Source organism: Artemia franciscana, chromosome 10, assembly GCF_032884065.1.
Source record: "Artemia franciscana chromosome 10, ASM3288406v1, whole genome shotgun sequence".
Taxonomy (NCBI): Eukaryota; Metazoa; Arthropoda; class Branchiopoda; order Anostraca; family Artemiidae; genus Artemia; species Artemia franciscana.
Window position 1 is genome coordinate 18,600,622 of NC_088872.1, and position 22,855 is coordinate 18,623,476.

General features: G+C 35.3%; 1 protein-coding gene across 4 annotated transcripts in view; it reads left to right on the top strand.

The window, feature by feature from the left end:
• Positions 1-19,373, top strand: part of LOC136031870 (signal transducing adapter molecule 1-like) — a 59,504-nt gene extending 40,131 nt beyond the window's left edge. For all 4 annotated transcript variants that reach the window (XM_065711804.1, XM_065711807.1, XM_065711805.1 and 1 more), the window contains 4 exons: positions 7,313-7,597; positions 13,932-14,149; positions 16,161-16,308; positions 18,443-19,373. In XM_065711804.1, coding sequence (XP_065567876.1) covers positions 7,313-7,597; positions 13,932-14,149; positions 16,161-16,308; positions 18,443-18,561 — 770 coding nt within the window. In that variant the 3' untranslated portion in view covers positions 18,562-19,373. The remainder of the gene's footprint in view (positions 1-7,312; positions 7,598-13,931; positions 14,150-16,160; positions 16,309-18,442) is intronic.
• Positions 19,374-22,855: the final 3,482 nt, after the last annotated feature.

The window sequence follows — 22,855 nt, forward strand, 5'->3', positions numbered from 1 at the left end:
GAAGTTGTTTTCCTTTCAGTTCGTTGTTCTTTTGGGTGAAATGTATCAATTCTTCCTTCTAGATACCAGAATTACTAAAGAATGATAAGTAGTATCTTCAAATTAATTGATGATGGTTGGTTTTTCCAAATGAAGTTGAAGTTGCTTCAAACTTGCAGAATCAAGAGTCAGGTGTATTAGATATCTTCTGAAGAATCATTTGTGGGAGTCAGCTCTCTTCCTAAGCCAACGAACTGATCGACCCACTCGATTCCCTTAACCTGTATATATATTTTACTTTGACGCGGACCCCTTTCTACGTACTGAGCTATTTTCATTATATTGGTTTCAATAATAATAATAATTTGTTTCTTACCTACAAAAACACTTTAAAAGAATTAAAATGTAGAGTAAAAATACTGAAATACACGCAAAAATGCAAAACATACAAAACAAAAAATAATTACTATAGGTTTTTTTTTACATTAAAATAAACACACACACAAAAAAACGAATTATAGAGAAAAAAACAAGATTAAATACAAACAAGAAATGAAATTCACTAAAAAAGAAAAACTCAACCAACGAATGATAACTATAGAAAATTTTTTACAAGATGATTATCTGGAGAAAGCCCATCAAGAGCAGTGCCTGGAGCTTCCTATGTAGCTTTTTCAACTTTAGTGCTATATCAGGTACACCATATTTACCAATTAGAATCCGGTTATGCGTCCAAGGAGGAATGACTAGGAGAAACTTACAGTACCTGAAATAACTACTCCGGTTCCTTTTTAAATCAATCGTTCAGGATGGTGTAAATCCCTGCCGCATACAGGACCGATTGATTGCTGTATGTAGAGTAGAGTTTTGCCAATGCCCATCTATTATATTTCCCTTGATTTGGAACAATTTCCCCATATCCAAATTGCATGCTTTTAAAAATGTCGTAAACAGTACGCTGACGAAAACTGGAAAGATTAATAGTAAGGCTTATGCCCAACCGCCGCAAAGAATCAACAGACGGAATAGAGAAAGTGTCACAATTAAGAGGAGATGAAGAAGTTGAAGCGAAAGATAAAAAATTACACTTCTCTTTATTTAACGAAAGGTCAATCCCAGAAAAAGCATTGGAAACAAAAGATACCATTTTGGAGAGACCAGTCCTAGTCCGACTACTTAGGAGCAAATCATCAGCATAAGCCAGATAAGAAATATCTGAGAAATCAGATAAATACGTAGAGGATGTTTTTGCAAGCTCGCCAGAAATACAAATTTTTAAAAGTGTAGGTAACAAAACGCCACTTTGTCTTACGCCTCTTTTAACTTTAATAGTAGTAGTTGGAGAAGATTTCAAACTAAGGAAAGAGTTAGAATACCAAGACTGCAGAAGCAGAACAACTGAAAAATTAACACCCGGAATATGAAGGGAATACAAAAAGCTGGGAATGGGTTACACTGTCAAATGCTTTGGAAAGATCTAAGGCACAAATAGAAATTCCTTTACTCTTAGAATTATTATCCAGAAGAAGAGATGCTAAAATACGATAAGGATGCTGACAACCCACTCCAGGCCAACAACGTGGTTCTCTCCTTCATTAGTCCTATTAATTAGATGGGGAAGAATTATATATTTAAGTAATTTACTTATATTAAAAGAAACAGCAATGTGCCGGTATGAAGAACTATCAGTAGGAGATTTTCCCTGTTTTAATATTGAACTTTTAATGCCACACAGGAAGCTCTCTGCAGCACTGGATGTGCATATACACATCTGAAAAAGTAACTGTAAATGCAAGGAATTGCAGGGCAACTTTGCGAAAGATGAACTTTAGATATCCCATCTATGTGGCTAGAATCATATTTTAAATTCTTAATACCACTATATGCAGCAGAGCATGTAATGGGAATTCTCGCTGTAAAATACGGATAGAAAAAAAGGTGCAATGAGACGAGAATACACGGCATAGACTTTGCTAGATATTTTGCCAAAAATTGAAGAATAATGCCTTTGCCAGATAGAGTGTGGTACGGCATCACTGCAAGAATAATCATTTTCAAGCCTTTCAGAATTAAACACTACGCCATTCACGGTGATTCACGGGGAAATCCATATTACGGTACCTTACCGACCTAAGATACCTCTTGTAAACCGCTTTAGTTTTTATGGCACTTGGTATTAACCAAGTGACATATAGCAATCGCAAATTCTGTCGGTCTGTTTGTCGGTCCCGGTTTTGCTACTTTAAGCACTTCCAGGCAAGCTAGGACGATCAGGGACCGGACCAGATTAAATAAGAAATAGTCGTTTTCCCGATTTGACCATCGGGGGGGGGGGGGGGGTGTTGGGGCCCGTTAATTCGGAAACAATAGAAAAAATGAAGTATTTTTAACTTACGAACGGTTGATCAGATCTTAATGAAATTTGATGTTTGGAAGAATATCGTGTCTCAGAGCTGTTATTTCAAATCCCGACCGGATCCGGTGACATTAGGGGGGAGTTGGGAGGGGGAAACCTAAAATCTTAGAAAAAACTTATTGTAGAGGGATCGGGATGAAACTTAGTGGGAAAAATAAGCACAAGTCTTAGATACATGATTGACATAACCTGAACGGATCCACTCTCTTTGGGGTAGTTGGGGGGGGGTGGCAATTCTGAAAAATTAGAAAAAAATGAGGTATTTTTAACTTACGAACGGGTGATCGGATCTCAATGAAATTTGATATTTAGAAGGATATCGTGTCTCAAAGCTCTTGTTTTAAATCCTGACCGGATCTGGTGACATTGGGGGGAGTTTGGGGTGGGGGTACCTAAAATCATGGAAAACGCTTAGATTGGAGGGATCGGGATGAAACTTGGTGGAAAAAATAAGCAGAAGTCTTAGATACGTAATTTACATAATTGGAACGGATCCGCACTAGGGGGGGGGGGTTAATTCTGAAAAATTAGAAAAAATGACGTATAATTAACGTACGGTGGGGTGGTCGGATCTTCATGAAACTTCATATTTAGAAGGACCTCGTAACTTAGATCTCTTAGTTTAAATCTCAACCGGATCCAGCGTCTTTTTTTTGGGGGGAGTAGTTGGGGGGGACCGGAAATCTTAGAAAATACTTAAAGCGGAGAGATCAGGATGAAACTGGATGGGAAGAATAAAAACCGGTCTAAGATACGTAATTGATATAACCGGACCGGATCTGCTCTCTTTGGTGGAGTTTGGGGGGGGGGGTAATTTGGAAAAATGAGGTATTTGTAACTTACGAAAGGGTGACCAGATCTTAATGAAATTTGATATTTACAAGGATCTTGTGCTTTAAAGCTCTAATTTTAAATTCCGACCAGATCCTTTGACATTGGGGGGAGTTGGAGGGGTAAACTGGAATTCTTGGAAAACGTGAAAATTGGGGTATTTTTATCTTACGAATAGGTGATCGGATCTTGGAAAACACTTGGAGTGGTGGAGTCGGGATGAAGCTTGGTGAATAGAATAAGCAAATGTCCTTGATACGTGATTGACTTAACCGTACCGGATTCGCTCTCTTTGGGGGAGTTGGGGGGAGGGGTTCAGTGATTTGGCGAGTTTGATCCTTCTGGATATGCTAGGACGATGAAAACTGGTTGGCGTGTCAGGGAGCTGCACAAATTGACTTGATAAAGTCGTTTTCCGAGATTCGGCCATCTGGGGGGGGGGCTAAAGGGAGATGAAAAATTAGGTATTTATAACTTACGAGTGGGTGATCGGATCTCAATGAATTTTGATATTTAGAAGGACATCGTGACTCAGAGCTCTTATTTTAAATCCTGACCGGCATTAAGCCTCTGATTTTCCTTTTAAATCAATCAATTGATTCTTAGAATTTTGTCAGAGCTCATACTATATGAGCTCTTGGCTCCTAGCTGTTCTTGCCTCGTCACAAGTGCCATATGAGCTCTTAGCTCTTGTTTGTTTTAAATCCGCACACCCTGATCGTGGGCTGCCACAATCGTTCCAAACTTGATGCCAGAATTCAGCTTTATTTTTCACAGTCTTTAAATTGGGATCTGCTGACCAGATTGATTTTTGAGTACCAATACGGATGCGTTCTAACGGAACAGCTATACACTCAGTTTCTTTCAAACAAGATTCTATTTCTTTATAATATAAATTTAACTCAGAAACTATGTCAGACCCGACATATTTAAACTGCAATAAATGATAAGGTATACGTATAAGAGATAGAAGGGATGTAAGCGTTGATATATATAACGAGATATCTGTTTGTTTGTTTGTTGTTTTTTTTTTTTTTTTTTTTCAATTATACTTTGAAAACCATTTTGATTTCTGTTTGAACTTCAAAACTGTTGGAACACAGTGAAGCGAAAAAATCACAGATAGTGGTAGGTGGTCAATATCATGATCATCATCATGGACAGTTACAATTGAAGAATAAATAGATGAAGAGCACACAACATCGTCAACGTCAGTAGTACTTCCAGAGTGATGGATATAGGTGAAAGGTAGAGATTTAAGAATAATGCGGTATAGCGGGAGACAATCAAGAACATAATCCTTTCCAATACAGTCAGTATAGATATTTGTATTCAGATCACCGATCACTATGTAATTTAGAGATTGAGAGACTAAGCCTTTAATTGATTTTCTCAGAGAACCAAAAGCCTTCGCAAAAATTGTAATTGAGCGATTAGATCTATTATCATGCGGAAAATATGAGTAGATCAGAATAGTTGATCCAACACGGACTGCTAAGAAGAATTCATCATCATGATAAAGGATAGGGGTGGGAAAATGTGTATAACGCTTAACGATGCATGCCAGACCCACTGATGGACGACCACCAGTTACCCTAGTGGAGGTCGAAAATGCTATGTGATTTCGACTTCGATGCTGAAAATTAAGGCTAGCCGAAGTGAAAAAATGCTCTTGCGAACAAACTAGATCGTATTGGCTGCATAATTCATGAATGAAAAAGTCTTTGTCCATAGTTCCATTAATATTGTAGGATATCACAAAAACTGAAAAGTCATTGATGTGGATTAGGGTCCTTTTTTTGACTCTCTTGCGTAACAAGAGAAACTAAGCTGTTAGATGGGTGATTTTTATCGCAATTAGCACATCTTGGGGTGCAATGCATGATTAATGGTTCGTAGAAATGTGTGTTCCAGCACAACGGCCACATTTGGGACTATCAACCGGACAAGCGTGTTGAAAGTGGTCGGGGAAGCAACATTTAAAACAGCATTTTGGCAGTTCTTTGTATTGGTAGACCCCGAAAGGATTCGTAGCCAAGCTTCACTCCTTCCTTTAAAAAAGTTGGGTGAGAATAAGAGTCTTCGGACTCGAGTTTTACGGACAGAGATGAGCCAAGTCTCTTTGCATTTTTTATGCGATTTGAATAGAGAGTATATCAGTGTCCACTCCGGTTGGTACACCTCTTATTATTCCATAAAACGCTTAGAAAGCACTTTATTAGCAGTACCAGTCATATTTTCATGCAGAGAAGCGCAAAAATCCTCACTAGCTGATTTCTCAATGTTTAAATACCATTTGTCGTTTAGTGGCTTGACACTGCGCACTAATTCATGACCGTTGACCTTATCCATGACCGTTTTCCGTTGTCGCTGCCGTTTATCTTCATTTCAAAGGTGCTAGCCGTTTTGCCGATAATTCTTGCCCTGGGGCCTTTCTATTTTATCATTTAGACAGTTGATATCATCATCAGTGTTTTCAAACGGGTGGAAACGGTCTGGGGAATTAAAACTACTTGTATCATTAAGGATAAGTGCTGGCATAGCATTCAGGAATAGTCAAAACAGAGTTGGTAAGAGGAGACATCCTTGGAAAATGTCTGCAGGGTTAGACAACTCTTCAGCTTGTTGCGTCAGTAACATCAGAGGGATTTCCTTACCAACCACTGATATGCCAAGATTTGAACGTCTGTATATGCTTGTAAAACAAAACTTTTGTGGTCGAGTTGTGTTGTGTATAGCGTACCAAGTGAGTAGTTCCTATATAAAGTAGTTTTTATGAGTGGTAATTATGTTCCCTTCTGATAACTGAGACGCGACAGTACGTTTTCGCTATATTTCGGGCTATGTGTATGTCCCTAATAGGTGATTTTATTATTTTTATTCTAAAATTCTAAAGAAATATTCACCAAGACAAAAAATAAATGACATTGACACTTCAGAACTTTATTCAAGTATCTAAAAGGGAAAAGTATTTTTATCAAAGTAAGTGCAAAGGACTCATAGCGACCCCAAACTGCCTAGGGCCAACCTAGCTGCACATGCCTATGTCCCATCCTAATCTATTGAAGGGTTCACTTCTTATTCCTTCCCATATAGTTCCAGTCTCTTTTACATTTTTCTGATATCCTCTTTCTATGCCACTCGAGGACTTCCCTAGAAAGGTTCGTTTAGCCCCGGAAAGATGGAAATGAGGGGTAAGTAAATTTTCGTGTATATTACACTCCATTTTGCTTCTGAAATAACCCTAACTTTTTATCTAGTTGCAATAAATCTATGAAATTTTATTTAACTGGAAAAAAATTCTTGTAAATTTGCTGATTTATTAAAGATCACCGTGCCGAAACAGCTTAAAAATAGAAGAAAATGTTATATAAATAAATCTAATCGTCTGAAGGACAAATACTGTGTCTTTCTGTATGTAGGAATTTGGAACTACATAGGTGGGAATTAAAAGTGAAGATTTTAGCAAGTAAGCTTCATGAACGTTTTGGCCAACCCTTGCTAACGGTTCCCAATGGGATTTCTAATCTGCTGTAAAGTCACTTATGAAGAAATTTATTTCTGGGGGGGGGTAAATCTGAAAACACAGGAAACTTTTGCGTGATATGTCAAATAGAAAGCAAGATGTGAGTTATAATGACAAACTTTAGACATGGGGTGAAGATCCATCCCACTCTTCGTAAATGCCTACTTCTGTCGATTGTGTATTTAGGCTTACATACCATCTGTGTGTGATATTTTTCTGCAGTCCTATAGCTTTAATATTCAATTCTAATATCATTTGATAGATGAGATCCAGCTTTACCTATCTACCGCTTTATCTATTATTTATATTTATTTGTTATTCAGCTTTATTTATCTTTATCTATTACTCAGCTTTATTTATCTTTATCTATTATTTATGAAGTTTGCTCTGCTTCTTTTCAAATATTAAAAACACATCACAACTTTTAAGTTTTCCTTCTCCTTTTTTTTCTAGGGAAAAAAAGTTTACCCTATTTTCTTCAAGAATGGCTTTAAAAATTAAATAGTAGTATAACGTCACTGGCCTGTATATTTTAAGCCTATTTTGCTGTTATATTTCAGTAAACATAATTGACGACAGTGATCCAAACTGGTGGAAAGGTACGAATCATCGCGGTGAAGGTTTGTTCCCTGCTAATTTTGTTACAACTAATCTTGATGAAGAACAAGAAGAGACACCGACAGTTGGCACTACATCTGTTGAGCAAGGGGAAGTTCAACTGACTCAAGAGGAAATTCAGCCTGTGGGCATTGACGAAGAAAAGACAGATACGCTTCTTAGGCTGTTACACGATGCTGATCCTCAAGGAGAAGTGCCAGATCCTCCTCAACTTCCTAATCTTGAAGGTATTATGTTTCTTTGTTGTTGTTTTTTTGTGTTATGGAATGTTTATATATATTATTTGTATTTATTATTATTTTTATTACATTTTTTGTAACGTGTTTATTATTATTTGAGTTATTTTTTGTATTTCTTTGTTTTCTTCTTTTCTTTAGGATATTTCCCAAAAAAATATCCTATTTTTTTTAGGAGTCTAGGTCTTCATGTGTTTTTGTTGAAGTTTTTGGGAATTAACGTCTGTTGGTCAGCTTGTTATATCTGTATTAATAATGTAAATAATGCAGAAATTTTCTATTTTCAAATCCCCTTATGGAGGAATTATTCTCCTGACTGCTCAATATCGTTTTATTGCTCAAAACTGTTTCGATTTAATCATTAAATAATCCTGCCTAGGTGATGTACCTATCATAGGCAGCGCAATAATGCTGCCTAAGAAAAGAGCTATGTGGGCACAATGGATTTTTTTTTTTTTTTTTGGTTGTTTGGCTTTTTGGTTTTAGACCAGGGGACTTCGTATTGAAGGAGAATTCGCACCGAAGGAATTGGAAATTGAAAGGGCTAGTGCCCTCTTTAATAGTCGAGTGATTGGGGGGCAACTAACGCCCCCCCTCCGTTCCACACCCATAATTTTTTCCAAACACATCCAATACAAAAACAAAATATGTTTGAAATGCTTTCACCCTCCTTACTTTCATAAATGAAAAATTATCAAAACCTTAACGAAGAAATGTCATTATATGTCAATTTAACTGACAATCCACGGTCATTTGTTTGTTTTTTTTTTTCAAACAGTTCGTGGTAACGAACTGTAGTAAGGAGCGACCCGTCTCAATAGTAACCAGAACTCTAAAAAATTGAATTTTGATATCAATAGCTACATCAAAAGAATCGCATCTTAATGCTGATTTTAAATATATAAGTTTCGTCAAGTTTAGTCGTACCCATCAAAAGTTACGAGCCTGAGAAAATTTGCCTCATTTAGGAAAATAGGGGGATACACCCCCTAAAAGTCGTAGGATCTTAACGAAAATGACACCATCAGATTCAGCGTATCAGAGAACCCTACTGTAGAAGTTTCAAGCTCTTATCTACAAAAATATGGAATTTTGTATTTTTTGCCAGAAGACAAATCACGGGTGCGTGTTTATTTGTTGTTTTTTCCCACGGGTCATCGTATTGACCAAGTGGTCCTAGAATGTCGCAAGAGGGCTCATTCTAACGGAAACGAAAAGTTCTAGTGCCCTTTTTAAGTGACCAAAAAAATTGGAGGGCATCTAGGCCCCCTCCCACGCTCATTTTTTCCCCAAAGTCAACGGATCAAAATTTTGAGATAGCCATTTTGTTCAGCATAGTCGAAAACCGTAACAACTATGTCTTTGGGGATGACTTACTCCCCCACAATCCCTGGGGGAGGGGCTGCAAGTTACAAACTTTGACCAGTGTTTACATATAGTAATGGTTATTGGGAAGTGTACAGACGTTTTCAAGGGTATTTTATTTTGTTTGGGGGTTGGGCTGACGAGAGGGGGCTATGTTGCAGGCTCTTTCCTTGGAGGAATCTGTCATGGGGGAAGAAAAATTCAATGAAAAGGGCGCAGGATTCTCTAGCATTACTATAAGAAAACAATGAAAAATAAACATGAAAATGTTATTTCAAATGGAAGGAAGAAGTAGCATTGAAACTTAAAACGAACAGAGATTATTACGCATATGATGGGTTCTAAAAATACTTTAGCATAAAGAGCGAGGTATTTAGGAGGAGATAAATACCTTGCTCTTTATGCTAAAGTATTTTTAGTAATTTCAACTATTTATTCTACGGCCTTTCTGATCAGGGGTCATTCTTAAAGAATTGGGACAAATCTTACGATTTAGTGTAAAGAGCGAGGTATTAACGAGGGTTCAAACCCCCTCGTATACATAATAAAAATATAAGGTTATGAAAGTTTGTTAAGTAATTTAATTCTTAAGTTACGTATATTTTTTACTAATAAAAACGTTCGTTAAAAATTAAAAGTTCTAGTTGCTTTTTTAATAACCGAAAAATTGGAGGGCAACTAGGCCTCCTTCTCCACCCCTTATTTCTCAAAATAGTCTGATCAAAACTAAGATAAAGCCATTTAGCCAAAAAAAGAATTAATATTCAAATTTCATTTTAATAATTTATGTGCGGAGAGCCAAAACCAAACATGCATTAATTCAAAAACGTTCAGAAATTAAATAAAAAAAACTAATTTTTTTAGCTGAAAGTAAGGAGCGACAAAAAACTTACAACAAACAGAAATTACTCCGTATATGAAATGGGTTGTCTCCTCCGCAATCCCTCGCTCTTTACGCTAAAGTTTGACTCTTTGCCACAATTCTACTTTTTAAAACAATTAAAAGTAACATTAACATTTTTACATTTTTAAAATTGTCAAGGAAGAAGAAGACATACGCCATAAAATTCGCTCGGAATACTTGAATTTAGTTCATACCAATGAAAAGATCATAAAAAGCTGGATTAATATATGTTCCCTTTATCCCCATTAGCCTCATCCTTCAGAGTGACCACAGTCGATAAAGTTTTTCCTTATCTTGGCTCTCCTGAAAAGTTACAAAAATGGCGGATGTGACACTTTTGATTATCACAGCCACTATGCTGTACCCTTACGAAGATAAAAAAGAGATATACGCCAGTTGTGAAAAAAGAGAATTATCTTATCAAGCTATAACATGGGGACCTGGCATTTGTGTCCTTTTTTGTCAAGGAAAAAGAAGACATACGCCATAAAATTCGCTCGGAATACTTGAATTTAGTTCATACCAATGAAAAGATAATAAAAAGCTGGATTAATATATGTTCCCTTTATCCCCATTAGCCTCATCCTTCAGAGCGACCACAGTCGATAAAGTTTTCCCGTATTTTGACTCTCCTGAAAAGTTACAAAAATGGCATGTCGCACTTGCCTTGGGGCAAGTGCCGTAACATGTGATCTGACATTTGTCTCCTTTTTTGTCAAGGAAAAGGAGACATATGCCAAAAAATTGAATAATTTTGAATTCATTCAAAATACATTTGACAGAAGAGGATTATCTTATCCATAGTAAAAGGGAGATATATGCTATAAAAAGAATAATTCTGGATTCACTCGGAGTATTTAAATTGAATTTATAACGCTGAAAAGAACATAAAAAATTGGTTTAGAATATGTTGAGACAAGACAGTATGCGTAAGAAAAGACAAAGGGAAGTGATAGAAATGATTTTCAATATATAATTTGGGTTGGAGAGGGGGGGGGGGGTAAAGTATTTGGACAATGTGAAGTTAGAAAACAGTTTTTACTACAAAATGTGCAGAATAATTGTACCTAACACATTAGGTATCCAGAGCCACTTTAAGTATTATGTTTTTATCGTACCTAGGTATATTTCATTGGGATTGAGTGTCAAAGAAACAGGCTCTACTTAGAATGAGAAAATTTGGTAGTGAGTATATCATACAAGTTCCATTTTTTCTTAGGGACACATGAATAACTCCTTAGGGTAAGCTTTGGAATCAGAGGCAATACCTTCTTCATAAGCACAAACAATATTTCAGGTCACATTGGGCAACTTATTTTGACGCTTAGGAAATTTATGAAATGATTGTAACAGTTGCATTTCACATGTTTATTGCAAGCCCAGATTTTTTTTCATTCCCCTCGTCATGCCAATAGATTTTTTTCCCTCCAAGAGGACTTGATTTGAAAAAATTCAACTACATTCCACATATCTTTCCTCAGTTATGTCGTCATTCTATTCTATTTTGCTAAGTCTTAACAATTCTTTATCTCCGCTAGCTTCATCCTTCAGAGCTTATACAGCCGACAAACATTTTCCTAATTTTTCGGCTTTCTGAAAAGTTACAAAACTGGTATATGTCACACTTCTAATCATAGCTGATTTTTGAAAGTGAAAAGATTTTCTTAAGAAAGTTTTTACCCATGACGATTCCAGTGATATATTTTCAATTTTGATTCGAAAACATTTTGAGGGATTTCAAGCTCTTTCGAAATTCCTTTGGAGATTTTAGGGTGCTTACCTGCAGACAGTGGCTATTGAAAGGGATACTACTCTTCTCGTTTTAGGTCTGTCCCTTCTTTGAAAAAAGTATAAGCATTTTGTTTGATTTTTGCTAGGGAAAGTGTTTTTGGGCCTAATTTGGAATTTGTCTTCTGGTGAGAAATCTTACAAGTTTGTTTGCCCTCACTAACCTCCCTTCTTCGGATTGCACATGTCTAAGAGAATTTATGCCAAACTCAGGCATGTATTGCCATAATTATGAGTTTTTTTTCAAAATAATTTTTGCTCTGTTACAATAGGCACCTTTTCTAGCAGCAATAGGCACGTTGCGACATTCGACCGTGAAAATGAATAAGCAAAAGTAATTGGTTAAAATTGATAATACTTTTCGATTAAAATTCAAACATTATCAATTCTCAAGTTGTTTGGTGCCATACGATTTTGGCTTATTCTTTTGTTGACGTTTCATTGACGTTTCTTTTTTTAATTTGTCGCCTGCTGCTATCAGAAACCTCATAGATACATACGAAGGGTTTTTTCAGGAAAAATTTTATTCTCCATTTTTCTTGTAAGTTTCTATTTAACAATTAAATCAATTCAATGTAATTTTCACTGTCATTGTTAAAGTTATCCATAATTTGTTCTTTCAGTTTCAGAATGTAAGGTAAGATGGTGAAAAATTTCTTTTTCTTCCATATAGTAGCAGGTGAAGACTGAGATGATGAAGCACCTTTTTCCGTCTATCCTGTAATATCGTTAATCAGTGCGATGGAATAACCATTGGAGAACAAAATATCGTTAAGATAGTTCAGTTTTCATAATTATTTTCAGCTGCATAATCTTCCGAGCTTACTCGTAGGACCCGGGCAACTTGCAACTGGCCAACCAGCCAGCTGGACTCGGCCAATTGGAGTGATTACCGCTCTTCTTTTTAACAAAGGAGGACAGTATGAGGAAAAATACGAGTTTGTGTCATTGGGGGTGTGTTTACTATAAAGAAAAAAACCGCCAAGCTTGGACTTATCCGAAAAATGTCACTTAGGATTACCTTCTAGTTCTAAAGCGAATTGGAGATCAGAATCAGGAGTATTCAAATAAGTTAAGAATTCTTTCAGTAACGTCACCCCAGCGTAAATAACAATATCTAAAAAGGTCCTCAGATCAGATTCATCAAAGAGTAGGTATTCAAAGGTGGAATGTCGATGAAATCCAAAGAAGAAGTAGCCGAAAAGCCTGACGACTGATAAACATTGCGAGAAACATAGTTTTAGTCCAAAATTAGTTTCAAAATTTGAAGAATAATGTAATAATGAGCAAATGGTAATAACAATAATAATATCGAGCAAATAATAAGGTAATAATGATTAAAAGGTAATAATAGTGAGCAAATAATAATGTAATAATGAACAAATGTAATTATATAATAATGAGCAAATAATAAAAATAATAATAGTGACCAAATAATATCGTAATAATGAGCAAACAATAATAATGTAATAATGAGCAAATGTAAATAAGCGTGTAATTGTGATGATATTTGAAGTTTCGTCGTCAATTTCGGGGATATTTTGTTCTAGTTTCCTTTGGAGAGCAAATTTGCCTGTCTTTTTTTTATGTCGCATGAAGTATCATTTAGTCTTAGAAACATATACATATAATAATACATATAATAAAAAAGAAAATATAATAAAAAAAATATATATAAACAAACAGCATCAAAACCAGTCAAAATTCTGTATTTTTGCGTCAATATGTGTAAATTTCAACTGGGCGATTTCTTAATATGAGCCTTGATTAGTCGTAAGGAGTCAAAAGAAAGACTAATAAAAATGACCTAAGGCTTTTTTTTTAAACATGTTCTCAAGATGGTCATTGTGCACATAATACATATAATGCACTATAATGCAAAATACATATAATACTAAACACATATAATACATATAATGCACAAGATGATCATTATGCACATAATACACATAATAAAAAAGAAACATATAAACAAACAGCATCAAAACCAGTCAAATTGTATTTTTGCGTCAATATGTTTAAATTTCAACAGGGCGATTTCTTAATATGAACCTTGATTAGACGCAAGGAGTCAAAAGAAAGACTTGTAAAAATGACCCAAGGCTTTCTTTTTTTTTTTTAACCTGCTCTCAAGATGGTCATTATGTAGCTGAAATCCAGTTTTTACATTTGTCTAGTTTTAGCTTCATTGACTTAAAATTCGCGTTCATGAAATATGCTTTTTTTATTTTGCAGGATTCAGTAATTAATTTCTCTTTTATGTTTTAGTTCAAGTGAACAGTATGGCTCCTTTAATAGACGCAGAATTGGATCGAATCGACAGAAAACACTTTGCTTTGACCAAATTAAACAGCGAGCTAGTCGAATCATTAAATATGTACCATAACTTAATGAGAGAATCTCCTTTTAATTCAAAATATTCTCCTTACCAGAAGCCGATTGGGTCTGTGGGATCACTTCAGCCGTCCTATTATCCTCCGGAACAGGTACTGTGTGTTCTATTTCTTTTCATTATTTGATTCTCGTCCATCTAGTTTTTATGAAATATAACTTACGTAGTTTAAGTAAAAACAGGAAAACATGGCAACTAAACTACTAATAGCCACCCCAAAAAAAGATAAGATAAAAAAAAACAGTTACTTACGTACGGAGTTACTTCCGTTTTTAGCAAATAATCAGCTAAGCAACAAAAAAAAAGTAAATATATAACACATATAAAATAAGTAGCAGTAAGAAGGTAAAATAAAGTAAGTAGCAGTCACTACTTTGTTTTTTATTATCATTTGTTGTTATTTTACTGACGGAAGTCTTCTTGTTGGCACATAGCTGCCATTGAGGTGAATAAACTTATTCTATTTTGATCTAAATGTACCCAGCTCTATAGCATACTACATTCAAGTTTTCAATGAAATTAATTTCTTATTTGTTTTTAATGAATAATCAGCTAAGCAACAACCAAAAACGTAAATGTATAACACATCTAAAATAACACAAAAAACAAAAAAATCGCATAAACAAAATATCGACTATTCGATTTCTGGAAAACGACTCAGCAATAAACTGATAGCTGAGACAATAATAATAAATCAATCAATCAAAACTGCGGACCTTTTCTAAGTAAATATCAGGAAAATCACTCTTTTCGGGTGTTAGTTTTCATTCGTTTTAAACGTCCGTAGTTGGCAACTTCGTCATAAGGGCAATTAACCGAAGGATACAGGGTTGTCAACTTGCGCTCTTTTATTGTGAAATGCAGTTTTTTAGGTCAGAAGGGGATACGCGTAAATATTTTGACTTGCACTCTTTTTAGACGTCGCAAGTTGGCAACCCTGGGTGAGGTCGGTTTACTACAAATCTCATGTTGACTCAGAATATCTCATAAAGTATTGCATAAAAATTCGGGTCTATTTATAACAGACATCATTTTGGGCTTCTTCTTGACTTGTGAATCACTTCTATGTCTTAATACCGTCAAAGATACAGTACAGTTTAAAGAAAAGATTTTGTTTTTACTGAAAAAAGAGACTATATTCTCTTTTAAAAATGGCTTGGATTTTTGTCAATTGCCGAAACTGGGGTTAAGGTTAGAGCATAAAATATGTAATTGTTGTGGGTCTAAAGCACAAAAGATGTTTCATAAAAAAAAAAAAAAAAATTGGCCTAAGCTTACTATGGTTTGAGATAATACGCCAGATTTCAGAAAATTTATGAACAAGTGCTCTTTTATGTATTATTTTTTTTTTTATTATTATTATTAAAAATGCAATCTAAAAAATGTAACAACAAGGATTGAAAATAATGTTACATCTAAGTGCTCTAGAAAAGTATTAGGTGTTCTAGGTATTAGGAAAGTACTTTATGTTGCACGATTTTCTAGTTTGGGACATTATTTATAATTAGAAAAAATATCTTCTGCTATCTTGTCTTAAATGTATTCTATTCTTATTTTCTAAATGAAGCTACTAAAAATTTGTGGATTTGTCTAAATTTAAATAATTAAAATTTGAAGGTTTTAAGAATAAAACCTTGGTCTGACACGCCCATAAAAAGGGGTGCTTAGACCGGGCTCATACGCATGAATTTGTTTTGAGGCGAAGGGTTGGATCAAACATAAAATGGTAATAAAGAAGGAATTTTTAAAAAATTGTAAAAGGAATCGAAAAAACTTTAAATACAGTTTGAGCGCGTGGGCTAAAATTAAGTATGTAGTTGAACTAGGTCAATGAAACTTTCAAAATCTTAAGGATTTGGTATATCTGCTACTTTACAAAACCTAGTATGCACCGAAACAAATGACTCTGGATTAGGAAACATGGTCAGGTGCTTGTATAACAAGGCCTGATGTATTGGGAGAATAAAACTTAAGCATTATATTTTACTGCTTTATACCAGGGTTGTAAAATAAAGTTAAACTACAGGAAATGTGCAGAATGAACTGTTTGAACGTAGTTAGTATCATCTTTCAATCGTCAAATTTTAAAGCAACTACTATTCTAGCCAACCTTGCCACCACCAGGAGTCACATATGGTAACCATCACCATCCGGGATACGGGCCCGCTTTATTAGGCACTGCTTTCCCACCTGGTTCTGAGATGTCTCACCCAGCGTATGGGATGCATTCTATGGGGAATGAAACCCCTATCCGTAAGTATTGGTTCAGGCTTTCATCAACACAGCTTTCGTTATGTTTCTTACTTTTTTGGATATAATTTCCTATAATTTGCAGATTGTAACATTCAATATAAAAAACACACAAAATTGTCACAGTTGTAAATTTACTAAGAAAATCCCAAAGAACAACCCAAACACCCTGGCTCTAGACTCCCCCCCCCCCTTCTGGTTTTGAAAATACGCTTATTCGGTATTTTCACTTAATAAGCCAATTATGATATTTTGTTGAAAAATTAAGAAAAAAAAATTACCACCGCCACCCTTGGATTTTAAATAAATAAATTTTGTCCCCCTCTTGTCTATATTTTCGTGAATTGCCGCCACTTTTTACTGCTCTAGGACATCATGGTTGCAGCGGTAACCGCAACCTAGTAAAGAGCGAATCAAAACCCATAGCAATTAAAAGTTAAAAAACGTGCTTAGAAAAAAATACGTTGTTCAAAAAAATCGCCATCAGACACTGATTCAGGAATGGTAACTTTTATTTCGGTTCGTCTTAAAAGTAAACGTTTATTGCGAAAAAAAATTATGGTCATTTCGAAGAAAAGACCCCTGATTTTTAGTTATCTGCTCAACATGTACAAACACAGGAGAGATCCAGGGCATGATGCTCCAGAAGCCAGGATCGTGTGGAGGAACAAAGACACATAGGCACTGAGAATTCGAAAAGAGAAAACACCGAAAATATGAAAATCTATGTCTAATTCATTAACCTAGAGGGAATAAAAAAGAAAAACTCTATCGAGATTTTATTAAAGGGGAACCCTAATTTCTATGAAGAAGGGAAATCGATGTAATAATTGGAATAACATTTCCAAAGATATATCACCTGATGAGGTTAGAAACAAGTTACTGAAGATTATAATTGTTTTTTTTTTTTTTTTTTTTTAAAGGGGAAGTATGTAGCGATTTTAAGAAAACCCTAAATATACCCCTGTAACGGAAAGGTGATAGGAGTGAGTGTGATAATTATAATGGCAATAGCCTGGTTTCTATAAATAGCAACTTACTTAGTATGATGATATTCTTTAAACTTAGACATGTCGTAAATAAAGCTTTAAGAGAAGAGCAGTGCGGTTTAAGGAAGGGTTGTGGACGTGTCGATCAAATTTTCACTCTTAGGTGAATAATTGAGAAGTGCCTTAGTTATCAATCACCTTGATAAGAAATATGAAATAGAATGAAATATGTTTGAGGGCTAACCAAACTGAGTCGAGGCTCAGGCCAAAAAGGTCCATTGTCTCCAATTAAGTCATCCCAGAAATTTAGGAAAATCAAATAACTGTTTAAAAACCAACATGTCTTCTATTCTTCAGCAAAAGCTGCTATGAGTTTATTTGTGCTAGAGAAAAAAAAAGGCAAAGTTTGGTAGATGTCTTTCCTTGAAGAATTTTAGTAGATATCTTTATGAGCCGTCCTGGCCGAGTGGATTTGTGAGCTGGATTCAGGATCCTTTGTCTGAGATGGCAAGGGTTCGAATCCTAGTATACCCAATTATTTAGTTCGGGACGGGGTTCAGTAGCGTGACTCAGTAAGCTCAGCCAGAATCAACCCAGCTTAAAATGGGTACCTAGAATGGGTACACTTCCTGGCTGAAGGGCCAAGAAACGGTGATCAGTACCGCCGGTAGGGACTGTAAAGTCTAATGCCGTATTCTTTACCTTTTCCTTGAAAAATGGAAAAATAATGACGTAGAACTACACTTAGCTGTGTAACCCTTTCTTATTCAGCAGATTAGTGTTGCAGTATAATCAATCGAACAAAGTACGTCAATTCTCAATGTTCGCTGCTGATTTATTTGTAGAGATGACTAATATAGTAAGTGAATAGCTCATTTGATCGTTGAGTAATCACACTAATTAAAAAGGGCATACAAATTTATAATAACACTCAAAGCAACGGCTCTCTCAAAATGTACCTTGATCCACAATTCTCTGTATCAATATTTTATGAATTTGACATGTATGGGAAGTGATGTGCTCAACTGAACGTCAGTTAATCTTACTGTTAAAAAACGAATAAAAGTATTATTAATTTTCAAATCAATATTTCTCACTCTTTCTACTTATATTGTCAAGCGGACCTGATCTATTTTCTTTTGTTGTAGACACCATGCTGGCATGCCAAGGAGCATTGAAGGACCCATGCTGCCACCTCACCAATGGCCTCAAGCATCATTCCCTCAGCCTCAATAGATTTTTGTTGTTTTTCATTGATTGGAGTTAATTTTGTGCCCGTTTTTGATTCGTTTTAAGGAGATGGCGCTCTAGCTGACTGTTTATTATTATATATTTCCTTTGTCGAGCTGTTTCCTTCTTTCATTTATTTTTTATTTAGGGGTTTTAGTCGCTTAAGATACCCGAGTTAAGCCGTGTTTGTTTTGTTTGATAAGTTGGTTTGTTCAAACCATAACAATGTTCTTTCTCCATTTCACAGCCATTAGCTTTCATTTGAAACGGAAAAATTATATGAAGTGGCGAAGTAGTTTTGTATATATTTAGAGATCGTTTTGTCTCCCTTTTTTAATGGGTACGGGTATAAAAAAAAAATCATCGTCTGATACTTGCACGCAGAGAAAATGTCGCTTGGTGAAAGGGGGATCAACCCAATTCCTTAAAAACAGCCCTTACCCCAACCCCAGGAAAAATAATCGGAAACCTATAGGTTAAAAATGTACTTTTTCTGTATATATTACTTCCCTCTTTGATGAATTCAGCTATTCTCCCCAGCTTTTGAGGCTTAAATCTACGAGTATGCATACTGTGGCGTGGTTTACACACATATTTCGTTGTTGTGAAACTTTACCTTAATGTTTACAGGACTTCAGACGAAAGGATTTTGGTTCATTTGACTTCAAAACTTCTCTTTTTACGAGAATAATACAATTGCAATTCGCTATTTTTATGTGCCCTTATTCCATTTCCATTTATTCCTCATTATTGAGCATTTGTTTTTCGTAGTGTTCGTGTGAGTATATAATAGTGCATGAGATCAATTTTTTTGTTTTGTTTGCTGAATAAATCCGTATCTGTTTTAAATAGTTCACATGTTTTTAATTCAAAAATTTGATAGTATACTATCTACTTTTATTCTTTCTTTTTTCTTTGTTTTTTTCTTTTATTCCTTGTAATAGAAACTGTCACTGTCACACAACAGTGTTGTGTCAAAAAATTGATTAGGAATACCACCCTGCCATTTTGCAAGAGCCAATCAATTCCGAAACAAGAGGTGTTTTTTAAACAAAGACTTAGTTTGCTTTTTAAGAAAAGCAAACTAATATAGGCTACATGAATGTTTAGGCTATATAGCCAATGGCTGTCTCCTCCAAAGAATAAAAACGGTAGAAATAACGAAGAAAAATGGGAATTAAGATGTAAGAATCATAGTTTCTTAACTCCAAGGAAGATCAGATAATGCTTTGAGTAACTGTATGAATGTTCCTTTAATTTGAGTCCTGTTTTTAATTATGAGTTATTGCTATCGTTTTAATTTGCTTCTTTCTCTTGGTTACATAATCAGGTCAGGCGTATATGTTGGTTTTGCTTTCACTATCTGAATTGGAACTCCTCATTTCTTGACATTATATTCTGTGTAAAGAAATCTTCTATCACTCGGTATCACATATATGGATGTCTCGTCTGATATATCAGTTGTCGTGCATCACTACGGAAAAAGAAATCACGGATTATCTGTAAATTTATCGATCCTACTAAATGTGATTTAATCGCTGTGTATAAGTCCATGAAGAATGAGACACTAAAGATGATTAGGACGCATTACAAATAGACATTAGGCTACCAAATGCTGCTCTTTTTTGCAAGTAGCGAAAAAAAGAAAGTCCTCAAATGAGGGGATAAGCTTGATTTTGCATGACGAATTTAGACGCTTGAACTAGAATAGTTTGTAGTTGTAGAAACCTTTAGTGCTGTTAGTCTCCTAATAGCACCAAATGTAGGGTGCTAATACATGCACAAAGTATTTCCTAATATTAGTATACGGTGCTAAATAGTCTCCATATCTACGCACTTAAAACTGGGAGTTTTTTTGCTGTTTTTTCTCAAAAGGAGTATTTTAGAAATAAGTGAAAACACTTAAGTAAATAAAGGCAACTAGGTATGAATAAGAGGCTGCTTTACATTTTGGTTAGAGAGAGAGAGATAGGTTTATTTAAACAACATCGTAGCTAACAGCTAATTTGCGTTGCTTCACTATGCTAAATAACAAACTAACACAAAAAAAAAAAGAAGAAAATAACAGTGGCGAATAACAGCTTCAAAATCTTCTGTTTAGTTGCACAGCGATCTAGTGTTGCAAACAAGGAAGTTACGAAGGCCACGACGAGCGTTGAAAGTAACAGGTCTTAGGATGGGAGGCGGCTACTGTGAACAGTGCTGATATCTAAAAAAAGGGACGGTAGCAGCATCTGGTGGCTTCGTCAGAGAATTAAAAGTCACCAAGTTCGAAAAAGTAAGATGGCTTCAAATAAAGTATCTTTCCTGTACTTAATTTGCATATTGATGGCACAGAAAACTGTCAACATAAAATAGACCAAAAGTTGAAATTGTACTTACATAATGGTATGACAGACTGGAAGGGTCGAAACAGGACACTAGGGTTGAATGGAGTACTTTTATTTTGTTAAAAATAAAAATCACGTTCTAGTAGTGTCGAGAGCTAATTTGAAGTTAAACCTTAGGAACGATAACTACTTTTCAGGTAGCTATGAAATTGATGTACTCCACGATGAGAATTTGAGAGGAAGTTTTTAAGAACAGCTGGATATGAAGCTGGAGATTTTAGAATTTGACAATATAGAAACTGGACGAAATGATATTAGAAAATTAGTTTAAGACCAAAAGATGTCTTAGGGAGGGCATTTTAAAATGTAGCCGGGGATCTTAGCAGAAAAGCTTTAAACTTGGTAGAATATTGAAGCACTTCGTACTCGTTTCTTAATGATAGGTTTTATCAGAATAAAAGGGAAGTAGAGGAGAGATACAAGCACAAATTAAGGGGATTTCGAATGGAGACCGTGGATAAAATTGACAAAGATTTAGAAGATGCAGCCAAAGGGCACTATAGTAACATATTATATTAGCATGTTAAGAAATAGAGGAAGTTGACAGTCTGGACTTGACCTTGTAAAATATATGGACGGTGCCTCAATTAGTAGATCGAGAAGAGAGAAGTGCTTCGTACTCGTTTCTCAGTGATAGGTTTAATCAGAATAAAAGGGAAGTAGAGGAGAAATACAAATACAAACTAAGGAGATTTCGAATGGAGACCGTGGATAAAATTGACAAAGATCTAGAAGATGCAGCCAGATTGCAGCCGATATTATATTAGCAAGTTAAGAAACTGAGAGGAAGTTGATAGTCTGGACTTGACCTAGGAAAATATAAGAACGGTGCATCAATTAGTGATAAAATAAGTGTTAGAGAGTGACGGAACACTTAGAAAGCTGTTTCAATCCGTGATAAAGCTGTAGGAAATGATAAAGAAGAAATGAAAACTTTTCTTCTTTTTGGAAGTCAAGGAAGATTTGTTTCAGGAAAACGAATTAGAAACAGGACTAAAGCACTGAAAACTTTTAATTTCTCATTTATTAATAGCGTGGTACATAAGTTTCAAAAATGTGGTGTTTGCAAAGTTGAAGCTAAATTACTGAAGATTCTGAATCTGGGTTTTGTTAAAGGGTAGGTACCTAATGAATTAGACCACTTTACAGTGAAGGTGTTTGGGGAAAGGGGACTTGGGAGTTTGGAGTAAAGGGAGTTTGGTAATTACAGAGGCATTGCCTTGACCTCTGTAAGAAACAACGTGCTTAGCAGAGTGTTACTTATCAGACTAAAATATAATTTTTAGAGATAAATTTTAGTAGATATAGTATTTTAGAAAAAAAGCTTAGTATTGAGAAAGGAAGAGGGTATGTCGACCAAATAGGTTAATGATAGGGAAGCATTTGAATTATCATACTCTTTTAGTTCTCAGTTTTATACATGATGAACAACCATTTGATTTGGCTGATGGAATAGCGCTAGTAAAGTTCCTATCCTTGTACTGTATATCACATGAGCGTATTTAAGTTATAAGTGCTATACTACTACTGCTAACAACTCACCGCAGCACTAAGCTGCCTGAGGTTAATACAACTATGCAAACTCCTCCTCCCTTTCAACATATCCAAATCCTTCCTCTTTACACCCTCCCAAGAAGTTCCCAAGAATTTCGATTAAATTTTTCCCTGCAACATCCTGACATCCCTTCCATGGACGACCTGCTGTTTGTTTGGCCTTAGATGATTGGCTGACAAAATCGATCTTTGCCAATCTGAGTTTTGATAAAGGGTAAGTACCTAATGATTTAAACCACTTTACAGTAAAGGTGTTTGGGAGTTTGGAGTTTGGGGAAAAGGGACTTGGGAGTTTGGAGTAAAGGGAGTTTGGCAATTACAGAGGCATTGCCTTGACCTCTGTAAGAAACAAAGTTGTTAGCACAGTATTACTTGTCAGACTAAAAT